The 12,500-nt window shown below is 34.7% G+C and overlaps 2 protein-coding genes across 2 annotated transcripts in view; both read right to left on the reverse strand.

Annotated features, from left to right (window-relative positions):
- Window positions 1-4,371, reverse strand: part of LOC122252548 (acidic mammalian chitinase) — a 12,491-nt gene extending 8,120 nt beyond the window's left edge. The window contains exons 1-3 of the mRNA XM_043015059.2: window positions 4,256-4,371; window positions 1,111-1,282; window positions 565-764 (exon numbers count right to left, since the gene is read on the reverse strand). Of these exons, the coding sequence (XP_042870993.2) occupies window positions 565-764; window positions 1,111-1,282; window positions 4,256-4,258 (375 nt within the window). The 5' untranslated portion in view covers window positions 4,259-4,371. The remainder of the gene's footprint in view (window positions 1-564; window positions 765-1,110; window positions 1,283-4,255) is intronic.
- A 1,459-nt stretch (window positions 4,372-5,830) lies between these two features.
- Window positions 5,831-12,500, reverse strand: part of LOC122252549 (akirin-2) — a 13,214-nt gene continuing 6,544 nt past the window's right edge. The window contains exons 4-5 of the mRNA XM_043015060.2: window positions 10,295-10,457; window positions 5,831-10,148 (exon numbers count right to left, since the gene is read on the reverse strand). Coding sequence (XP_042870994.1) covers window positions 10,138-10,148; window positions 10,295-10,457 — 174 coding nt within the window. The 3' untranslated portion in view covers window positions 5,831-10,137. The remainder of the gene's footprint in view (window positions 10,149-10,294; window positions 10,458-12,500) is intronic.

Below are 12,500 nucleotides of genomic sequence, written 5' to 3' on the forward strand. Positions count from 1 at the left end.
ACTGGCTATGACAAAGAGCACCCATTATTTAACCATTGCATTAACAATATCATGTATTGTAAAAAAAAATTGTGTGGATAGTATGGAAATGTCCAAGATTGGTATTAGTTTGTTGTCACTGCATGTAAAAATCAAAAACTACAAGTCAATTGCATTTACATTTCTAGGTATTTCTATTATGTGCCTGTGAAAAAATATTATTCTACCTTTTTGGTTCCCTGCTTTTCAGGGACCAGGATGGTGAGCCATAACTAATTTCTTTAACATTCTCTTAAATTTTGTGTAAACCATACAAACACAAAAAGTTTTTGTTATGCTTACTACTAATTATAATATTTATATAAGTGGAAATATTAGGACGTTACCTGCAAAAAAATATATATCATTTGAAAAATAGAATTTTCATTTCAGAAATCAAAGTTGCAACATGTCTAATAACTGTTGCACTAGCAACTTGAACATTTGAACATTGAAATGAGCAAGTTATTTTTTTCTTCCATCTCTTTTTTTTGTTAATTCTCTGAGATTTATGTTTGTTTTGCTAAAGCATATATCATACCTTACCTTCAAATCATTCTCTTCAACAGGAACTATCTTATTGTTCTGTATCTTGGCTCCTATAATTATAATGTGTGTACACAAGTCTGGCGGTATGTTCCTTGGGCTCAAGTTAGCAACAGTAGTGTTCACATGAGGTAGTGCATAATAACAGACTCTGTTTGCTTGGTTGTCAACCACTTTATTCTCTGTTTGCCTTTCAGCCTCTGTGAAAAAAAAATGTATTAAAAGCTTATACAGCTGATAGATACATCTTGAGAATAGTGACAGGTTTTATCAACAAAAAGCTCTCATAAAAAAATATCTAGTAATGGCTTTTCTATTTACATATTTATAGATATTTGAAAATCATAAAAAATACACATCAGTCACAAAAAATGAAATTCTGTGACTTTCTACAGTACATTATTGTTGACTTATGAAAGAACAAATTAGCTAACTGGCTGCCATAATTCCCTACACTGCTCATCAGTTTTTAAAATGAGTCTATATCATCTTATTCTTATACTCTTAAAACCAAAAATATTATAATCACTCTTCTAATACCCTAACCTGATCCCGAGGTTAGCTCTAGCTGATTTTTGACTAGACCATCTCTGTAAACTTGGGTGCGAGATTCATCAGCAGAACACTGCCAGACGATGTATCCAGCACAGAGCCATAGCACAACCACCATAGCCAACATCACTCCATTCCTCTGGAGGTTTGACTTTGTCCACACAGTCTGTGGGAAAAGAATGCTGTTAATAAAACTCTGATTTATCCTATCTGGTAATCATTAAAAGGCCATATTCAGCAAGATATAGCTCGATCTGGGTGCCTACTCAATCCGTTGCGGACGGGGCTGTTTTTGCTCCAAATGGTCGAAATGCTGGGATATTTCAATCGCGTAAGCCTAATGCCTCAGGCTATTTGCCAGCACTGGCCGTGGCCAAGTGTTACGCGCCCAATCATCGAGTGCTCCAGCCAGGAGGATAGCCATGACAAAATATTTTATCCCCGGTGGCTGGTTCTGCCACCACTTGACATGATATCTTGTCACCCAGAGTTAACATGTTCAGAAGCTCTTTCTTGCTATAATATTCTTTTTGGAGGTTTGTCTGCTTTTGCTAGTACCCAAAATGCAGCGGTCATGCTATCCCTCACCTTAGCTAGCATAAATTTGTGGAGTTTGATGAAGAGATTGTGACCTTACCTTTAATTTCTGTATTTTATATATATATATATATATATATATATATATATATATATATATATATATATATATATATACATATATATATATATATATATATATATATATATATATATATATATTATTTTTTTTTTTTTTTTTTTTTTTTTTTTTTTTTTTTTTTTTTTTTTTTTAAGGAGTTTTTACTTAAATATCTAAATGTTCATCATAGAATTAATATCTAACTTTACTCATAGCCTTAAAATACATGAAGACAACTACTAAAGGATAAGTGAGTCACTATAGCATTCAATGATAACAAGGCCTGGCATCACTTATTTTGGGATTTACTTCTAAACCTATAGCATGAGAGATCCAGTCTTGCTGTAGGATGTAATGTACATCATATACATCATCATATGCATTAAACATATATCATCATATATTATAGACATATATTATCTTACATAGTATACATACATCATCATATATATTACATATATATCATCATATATTTTACAAATATATCATCATATATATCCAATATCACTTTAAATGTAGTTGAAGTAAGCAAACATCAGTAATTCAAGTGTTTGTTGTAAAATAAGAAAAAAAATAAAGGAAAATCTATTCTCACAAAGTCTAAAACAAGGTAACATCAGAACTAAGTCAAGGGCAAAGCAACAGTCTAAATATGTGTAAAGATTACCCGCTATAGACTAATTTGGCATAACAAATTTAGTTGGGGTTAAAATGTCCAATCAACTAGGCGCAGTCTTTTTTTTTTTTTTTTTTTACAAAAGTGGAGTTACAAATACAAATGAATTTGTTATCAATGGACTACTTATGATGTTACCTGCCCAAATACAGTAGTTATTTTCTAAAAAAAATTAGAGACAATATTTGCCTAAACAATCTATAAGGAAGTAATATAGACCTAAGACTTTGGTATTATTGGATTGCATTCAATGTAAACTGTCTGTGAAAACTAATTATAGTCTGTGGAAACTAATTATAGTGTTACTTTTGGCAGTAATTAGTAGAGCATCAAGTCTCTATTAGTTCCTTGTAAAGAAAGTACATTCTAATAAGAAAACCTACCCTGGTTACTTATTTGAAAATAAATTACAAAGGTCTAAAAGCTCCATCTTGATAGAATATACATCATGAAGGTATGCTGCTTTTTGCAACAGTGCCAACAGGTGCTAAGAATATACTGATTTCCTGACATGTTACTATTGTGATTACTCCTAATATCCTCATTGTAGTTACTTTGTGTATGCTATGACTATTGTATCTGAAAACATACATCAAAAGCAACCCAGCAATACCAAATTAGGTGCAAGAGTCTCAAATCAAACACAGACTGAAGCCAGAATGAAAGTATGGCAGTTGCACAGATTTTTTTCAGTTGCTTATTGCAAACCTGGATTATTTATATACAACCAGTAGTTAAGGGGCAAGTCAGATATTTTTGGATACTGAGTGATTAGAAATAAACACAGTGGTTGTAATTAGTAAAGTTTTATTGGCAATAGCAATATTTTTCATGAACTTGTAAAGCAAATATCAAAAGTTATGATTAGTTCAAGAATTTTGAATATGTACACACTTGTTAACCACTGCATACTGCACACATTTTTTTTTAATGCACACTCAAGATCTCAGCAAAAAGTGCCATACTTTTCATATCAGAACTGAAGTGATATGATAGAATGTCTCTGTGATAGATTCACTCTCCAGCAAGGCCACTTCCATGATGGTACATCAAATCTGTCTATGGGTAAGTAAAGTCATGGTCACATGAGCACACTTTTGAACCCACTGCAGGAAAATATTAAAGAAAAATAGGCAAAGACATTTTATACATTAAAGGGTTATAGATGTAAACTGCAAATATAAAGATAGTTTACCCAAAATTAACACAATAAAGAGCACAACTGATATCTTAAAATAAGGGTATTCAACAAAAAACAGACCCCCACACAGAGGACAAAAGTGTGCTGAAAGTGTGTTCCCTTCAATTCTTAAAAGTTGACGCTTCAGTTGATCTTGATTCATGGCAGATACGGCCAATTTCAAACAATTTAATAGTTTTTTAAGTGGTTTTACTACATATTTTATATTTAAGCCCCTTTTACCCTATAATTTCCCTAATATACTTCATACCCTCCCCTACTACCAGGACTTTAACAATTCCAAAAACAGTCCTTTGCAATGAAAAATAATAGCACCTTTACATACTCAGGAAGAACTGCAGACAAAAATTTACATAGCGAGATTCAACGCCTGTATGAAACCGGAAATATACCATATAATTTACTAAGGCGGCGCTGTTCAGAGAATTTACCCCATTGTTTAGGAAGATGTTTAGAGCAGGAAGATGAAGAGGGGGTTTGATGACTCACTACTCGCCCCTTTTCCTGTCTTGAGTTATGATTTATCCAATGATTATACATTATGCTGACTTTATCCCATTATCTGGAATAATCTACTTATGAAAAGTTTCGAATTAGTATCTACCATGATGTCACAGCACTGGAACGGACTGCAGACGACGCTGCTAGTACTTTCATATCTTCAAAGTCACTCCCGGATGGAATGTTTTGTCACTGTTGTTGACATCTGGGGCCGTTCGCGAACCTTTGAATCCGGATTCCGGGGCGTTCCTATAGGCGAGGGATGCCAAACCGTTCCTTTAGAAAAGCAAAATACAACCCCTGTTTGGCTTATCAATGATATGATTTTTGCCCATATATTTGTATCGGGAAAAATAATTGTGTTTGAACCAACAGTAATCATAATAGTAATAAATGATACCCTGTGAAAAGGGCTTCCAAATGTACTGCATTTTTGTTCGTGTTAAATCTGTAAACTTGTCAGTCTTCAATAATATTCACATTTAAATTTTGTCTGTCAAATGGCGTTATCGATTTGATTTTTTTCATACTTTAGCTAGATGTGTTTTTTTCTTTCTTTCTTCTTTAGCGATAAACTTGTATATTTTACTTTGTTCTGGTTTGTAAGCAGTACTTGGCTTTAGTAACTGGCTCGTTTAAAGTATAATTGTTCTTTTAGATTTACCACACATACAAAATCAATGACATATATAAGAAAGGTATGAATGAGACTGAATATCTAAACACGCAAGAGATGTATTTTACGCGTTTCGACGGAGGTTTCTCAAAAATACATGTATTTTTGAGACCCGTCGAAACGCGTCAAGGGTGGGGTGGGGTGGGGGTGGTGTGTGTGTGTGTGGGGGTGGGTTGAGGACGGAACATTACGACTCCCAATTGAGATCTGCTTAGTGTATGGGTTATATATATATTTTTTTGCTATGGTTCGGCTTTAATCTTACTCTCGCTTGCTATTTTTGTGGTATTTTTTTCAGGGCTGACTGCATCTTCAAAATAATTTGAGATCAGTGGCATATTCATTTTATATATTTCATAGGCTGGTGTACAAATGTGAACCATCTTTGTCACAACTCTTTGGTATTAAGCCAACGTTTCTTTTCAAATTCAAATCAATCCTGTTCTCACTTTTTCCCAAGATCTTACAGATGCAACAGGTTAGATATATTGACTTGTTTTGAGAAGGTACTGTACATCTTTTTGGGGTTTATAGAATGGAAATTTTTGCAACTTCTCTCCAACTTTTATGTTCTGTGCTCTCACGAATATCTTGAATTTTGAGAGCCAGCATTAAAACTGGCTCTGATTCCCACAGTGTTATCAACATAATCCCAAAATAAACAGACATGATATTTCCATGACATTCATTTAGTTATAGTTCACAGGTAATGACCCAAGGTCACACCATGGCCCTTGTAATGTGTCTTGATAAAGACTTGCTTTGTGTTGATAGCTTCTAAGCATTCTTTTGATTACCATTGCAATGCCATCTTAGGAGCACAGAAGTCTGAAGTTCAATGTGAAAACTGATTACAGAAAGAAAAAAGATATATACCTATGTACACAAACACAAGCATATATAAAGTTCTCAAATATTAGCTTTATTACACATTCATATATAACTGATACTGCTATATGACACATCTAGGACCATATAAAGGGGTAATTAAAACTGAGGCTATACTTTCCCATTAACAAGTATATTTTGTAATGCAATTACAGTAAAAAAGTGAGAAGAAGAAAATAAATAGTAAACAATTACTCCTTACTTTTAAGAGTTCATGCAAATCAAATCATATTCTTACAGGATTTTCTCCTTTAAAAATACATAAAATAAAAGCAGAAAATAAGTTAATAAATAAATTCTGACCTTTCATTTGTCACACAACATCCTTCATGAAAACTCCTTATATATCCCAGGAGTTCACCACTATTAGGTAACTCAAAGCTCTTTCATCAAAGATGTATATTGTTTTTAAGCAGTTTAAAGTTGGCCAAACAGTGTACGTGTCTGCGCTGATGTAGCAGTCAAGTTTATTTGAAGTGAAATTAAATGGAAAAACAAAAATAAAAAAAGTGATGGCCACTAACTCTACACCATCTATTGCATAATTCTTTATCACAAATTAAATTTTTACCATCATTTCTCACCAAGACTTATTTTTGCATATTATTGCAAAATAAATTATGAACAAAATTACTTCTATAAAAAATAAAGTGATGACTCTTAATACAGCAAAACATTCTTCCTCAACATAATACATGAGAATATCCATGAAAATATCATCTAAAATTATTCACAATCTCGAAATTCTCCTGAAAACAAGTATATCACTCTTAACAAAATTTAAAAAATGGAAATTCCCACTGTTAGTGCATGAATACAAAACAGATTCTTACAAATACATCAATCAAAAAAAAGTGGTCTACTTGTTACCCAAGGTCAGCTTTCAATAATAATAAAAACAATAAAACCACAATAAGTAAGAATCTGAAATTTGTCTGCTGTGAGTAGTCGTCTGCTGCATAACATACTCAGATAACGGTAAAACAAAGGAAATCTGCTAATAACTAATTGCTTGCTGACAAGCACCCAAGTCACCAAGATCAACACATAAATGCAGACTAACTGCTTTAACAATACTTGACAATGAATATGCAACAAGAAGTCCTGCTTACTTATCTGTACTGCATATCTACATCAGTACATAACCCACATGTGTGGTGGCACAATTTATACAAGGTGTGCAGTAGTAACTAGAAATACACTGCAGTACACTGTACATAAGATGTGCATCAGAACAGTGTGCACATTTGATGTGCAATAGTACATTATAAACTTCTGATGTGCATCAATGCAGTACACATTATGATGTAGTGAACTGCACATATATGTGCAGTATCACAAAAAAAAAAATAAATAGAACAAAAAGAACTGCATTATAAGCACAATGTGTAACAATACACTGTAAACATTTGATGTGCAGATGTACACTGGACATTCAATATGAAACAGTATACTTTCAATATTTGATATGCGGCAATGCAATGTTCACATCTGAATGAAGCTACATTGTACATATGTGGTTGGCATCCATACACTGTTCATGTCTGATATGAAGCAAAATACATTCACATCTGATGTACAACTGTACATAGTTGTCAGCAAATTTATGTAGACAACAGACATGGCAATGCACACATATGACAAAATAATGTATACAATGTGAGGCAGTAAACCTTATACAGGATGTAACAGTACACTGTACACATGATGTGTGGCAATACTATGTACATAAGATTTGAGGCAGTACAGAGTACATATAATGTGTGACTGTACTCTGACTACAATACATGAAACTATAAGTCTCATGATTTTATATAAAAACTTAGCCTAAACTAGATATAACTTGTTACAGTGAAACAGTCAGCTCAAGGTTCATGTCATCTAGCACTACATTCAAATCTCACTGTATGCAAGTTCTCCTGGCTACACCAGAAGGTAACCCTTTCAACCTAACACCTTATTATGGCTAAAAGTACACATGACCCACATCAGACACAACACATAATAATAGGGACGGCCTGAGGCCAATCGCTTTCCCGTCATACCACCTGAAGATCAACCGGTCTGAATTGTAGCTATTATTTATTACAACCCATATATATCAAAGTTCAGTTTTTAGTTAAGTTCTGGATTATTCCTCTTTCAGAATTATCTAATTTGAGTACAGTTCCAACAGGATATATCTGTCTATACTGAAGCATAGTAAAAAAAAAAAATACATGAACACAAATTCAAAACTGGAAACCTCATAATATGAAAGAAAATTAAATGAAATCTCTTACTAGAACTGAGCAAAAGCTGATGAATCCATCCTGGCCGAAGCATGGATAGATAGAGTATCAAAGATCATAACATGACAACATTCACAATGGAACCATAAAAAAAAACAAAAAAAAACATGACAACAGACACCAATAGCAAATACTACCATCATTGCATGTAGTGATAATAGACCCTAGCAGATTTCTAATCTTGATAACATTTGTCAAGTATTTCAGAAATGCTAATGCCCATAATCTGGATACAAATGTAATGGCACTTTTTGTTTATGGTCAAAGTCATGCATGGTCAAACTATTAAGAACAAAAACTATCTTTGGCCAAATGAAAATGAACACAACCATAACAAAGCCTACGAAACATTACACAACCAAGTTTTCTTGCCCTTCATTTCTGCACAAACTGCATCAATTATCTTCCAAAATTTATACAATATAACAATTTCCTTCATAGGTGTATATATCTTCACCCTCTTATTTCTAGAACTAAATTAAAGTTGATACCCAAATGCAAATGGTCTCGTCATTTCAGATCCACCACAGAAAGATCAGGATTAGATCTAAGTCTTTTGTTTTACTCAGTCCCAATAAACAGAAGAACATACAGTTTGAGGTTCCAGAGAGAATCCTTATGCCAAATAATATCAATTCCATAAAGAACTCTTCCTCTTCTAGTAACTTTAATAGTACTGAAACTTAGGACAAGAAATAATTTGCCCTCAGCAAAAAGATCTTTGTAAGCTGCTTTATTTAGCATGACCTATAAAAACAGCTACAACTCTTGATCTGTAAACAGTATAACAGAAAAATGATAAGCCTATCATATGCCTAAGTCAAGTATCATACAACAGATCTCTAGTGAAACAGTATAGGTGAGATATGGGCTTGTATGGTGGGTTAATACCAGAGCTCTTTTATTATAAGAGTACCTCCATCATGACACTTACCACAGGAAGACATGACCTGGATGAAATGGTTACCAAAACAGAAATGGGGATTGTAATCACTACAATTAATAACTGATCTAGAACTGCAAATAACTTTAAAATGTACAAGAGTTCTGGATGTCTTCCTGTCGTTAAAACTGCATCAAAAATGGGTTTGTCAGACATGAGATAACTAATGTATAATTCAAGTTATATCACCCTTGACAATTTACTTTGAAATGTACAGCACAACCCCTAACAAGATTCAGCCCAGTAATTCAAACTCTTGATATACCTGAAGTAGCGCATTCATTCTTTTGCTAGTTTCACTTCATATTTTATGATGACACACAAGAGTAAATATCACTCATTCAAGAGCATAAACTACATAGGACTGCATTCTATGAGGTTACAATATCCCCACTTGCATTATTGTGAGGAAGGCAAGTTAAAAATATCATCATACCTACTTGCATCATAAGTCAGAAAGGCAAGTTAGAAGTTTTTTTTTATTAATTTTTATGTCTCCCACTTGCATCAATGAAGTGAGAGGCAAGTTTAAGAATATGTACACACACTTATGCGCACACACACAAGCACGCATGCACACTGGCACACACATAGTCCACTTGTACATTCACGTGCAGATGCACACATGCACACACACAAGCACAAGTGCAAGCACACATTCAAACAAACAAGCACAAGCACTCATACAAACACATACACTCTCTCATATGCACATGGACTCACTCACACGTATTGGTTGAGGACTGCCACACAGAGAGAGGCAAGTTAAGAGGGTATGTACACACTATGGTTGAGGAATGCCACACACAATGAGCACCAGAAGTTACCTTACACTTGTCACCCAAGCTGCCACTCATCATCTAAGTCCCCCTTTATTTCTAATTTCTGTTATGCAGGTGACTTTAGCTTATCTTGGACTGACCAAGTCTTGAATGATATGGATATACAAAGTAAGAAACCTGACACTGCCAAACTTTTATCACTTGGCTTTAACCATCAGAAAATATTTGTTCTATATCCATCTCAGCCAGTAACCACTAAATACACACTCCTGAACACGTCTTCATTATTCCTGGTTGGTAATTTTCTATGTACAATGTTAACACTTCCAGGTATTAACAACCATACCACTTCCAACTTTGTACCTTCCAAGGCACAATAGTCCACATCAAACATTTCTCTCTTCCTTATGAAAGATCTGAAAAAGGAAAAGTAGTTGATCAAAACAGTTATTCAAGTAAATATGGAAAGGTCACAAACACAGAAGTCTTCAATATTTCCCACACCATAAGATAAAAAATATATATATAAAAGCAAAATGATAAAATACAAAAACAGACTTACAGCTCGGTAGGGCAGCCTGAGAGAGCCTCTGTTGGATCTGGTCTGTAGTAAAACGTACAAAACAGTCATACTGTTCAGCCAACTTGGAAGCCAAAACCTTGTCATACTCCTCACGAATCTTCACCTCTCGTTCTCGCAGAAGCTGTTCACAGATGAGATTCACCTGTGGAATAATGAGTGGTAACATGTTAAAAGAAAATTAATGATTTACAAATTAGTAAATAAAAAAAAAGATTACTAAAAAAACTTAATATCTTAATAACTGTCTTTACCACAGATTTAACCCATTGCCAACGGAGCTGTTTTGACTCCAAATGGTTGAAACACCAGGATATTTCAAAAACAAACTTACTGCCTCCGGCTATTCACCAAGCACTATGAGCCTGATCACCCAGCGCGCTGACCAGGAGGATAGCCATAACAAAATATCTCATCCGCAGCAGCTGGTCCTGCCACTACTCAATGTGATATCTTTTCACCCAGTATTAACTGGTTAAATGAGCAAGGTGACAAATATTTCTCAGTTTTATTTCTTCCTGACTACCCCATTTCTATGTGATATCACATTATGGGTTTATGTATAGCCAGCACTCTGGGTGATTGAGTGCATAATGGATGGATGGATACCTATGTAGCTGGTAAATAGCCTGAAGAGTTCGGCCTGCACATTTCGAAATAACCTGGCAGTGTCAAAACCACCTTGTCATTATAAGGTTACCCCATTGTGGATGGGTGTAATAACTTACACGACCTGACAATGGGCATCCGAACATACATGACGTTGAGGGATTTTAGATCATTGTTATTCAATTCTATGAGTTATTAGTGAGTGATAATAAATGCAGTCATAATTACAATAATTGATGTAATATTAAGCAAAATGGGTTTAACCCAACATCCAAAACATATGTAGCAAAACTTTCTTCTAGCACCAACAGAAGAGAGCCTTGAATGGCACCCATCCACGGTCTCTAGCAAAGCAGCATCTTTATAGCTATGGCACACAGCAAGTTTGCCGACCTCTTGTTCTAAAGTACTGCCGATGAAGGATGTGCAGGCAGAATCAGAAGAGGAGGGGACTCAAACCATGCCCAGTGTCTAAGATGTGCCCCTGTGCCAGTAGGGAGGCTGTTTACTGTGGCACTAACGGTCATAAGCACAGGTTTCCTTCCTCTTGTCTACCTCATGTTATTTTCATTGTGGATGGTTATATTTTTCTTCATCATTCATGACAGTACACAAATACGAAAAAACAGCAATATTTCTATCAGACTGAGTATAAAGAAAATAATGAGCTGATATAAACCCTATACTACAATTTTAGTCAACTGCAGCATTAATAGAGCCTGTCCTAAGACACACACAAAGTCTCTCAATACAATAAGACATGCAAAAAGGGCTCTAGTTTTACAAAGAGTGACTGAAAGAGAGAATGAAAAGTCAAGGTATGTTGCATGAAGCTGCCTCGCTCTGAAATAAAACCCATACTGGGGACTGGGCACTTAATTTAATAAGTAATTTGATCACTCATCTTCTATACTTTTACCAGCCTTTGAAAAAAGACCCCCCCCCCCACCATTAAACTGACCACAGAAGGAAATCTTGAATGCATTGTTGCTATTGTTGAAATATTAGTACCTCTATTTCTGACTTGGTGAAGTGAGACAAGCTAAATCCTTGACCACTGTTGGCAAGCAATGTTAATCTTGTAAGAGATTTTAAGCCCTGTGACATTAGCTCCCAGGGTACAGTCCAAAACCATTACAACACTGAAAAATGTGGGTACTGCAAGTCCACTAGTTTAAAAACTGATTGTTGAGTTATTAGCCTACCTTTTACAAAATAAAGCCTCTTAGTGCATCAAATTCCAGCACCAGATATTGAAAACTGTACTCTATCAGCACACTACAAGAAAATCACAGTAATGGACAAGTAAAGTCTGATTAATTACTTATATGTATATTCTTTTATAAATGGGCTAGACATATATGTTTGACCACAGTATTTGACCCTAATTCAAGATTTGAAAACTGTGCAGTTCTCAATTACTTTATGGTTGCTTTTAAAAGTTCTTCACCTAACTAGAGCAAGAAATCTGAATATATTACTGTTAAAAAACTGGCTTAACCCATTAGCAGCGGATGGCATGATTTGCTGCAACGGCAGAGTCGGTCATAGACGCAGATGGCATCATGCCAGACATGTA

The sequence above is a fragment of the Penaeus japonicus genome, unplaced genomic scaffold (genome assembly GCF_977035675.1).
Source record: "Penaeus japonicus unplaced genomic scaffold, GWHDUDI00000001_assembly GWHDUDI00000013, whole genome shotgun sequence".
Lineage (NCBI taxonomy): Eukaryota > Metazoa > Arthropoda > Malacostraca > Decapoda > Penaeidae > Penaeus > Penaeus japonicus.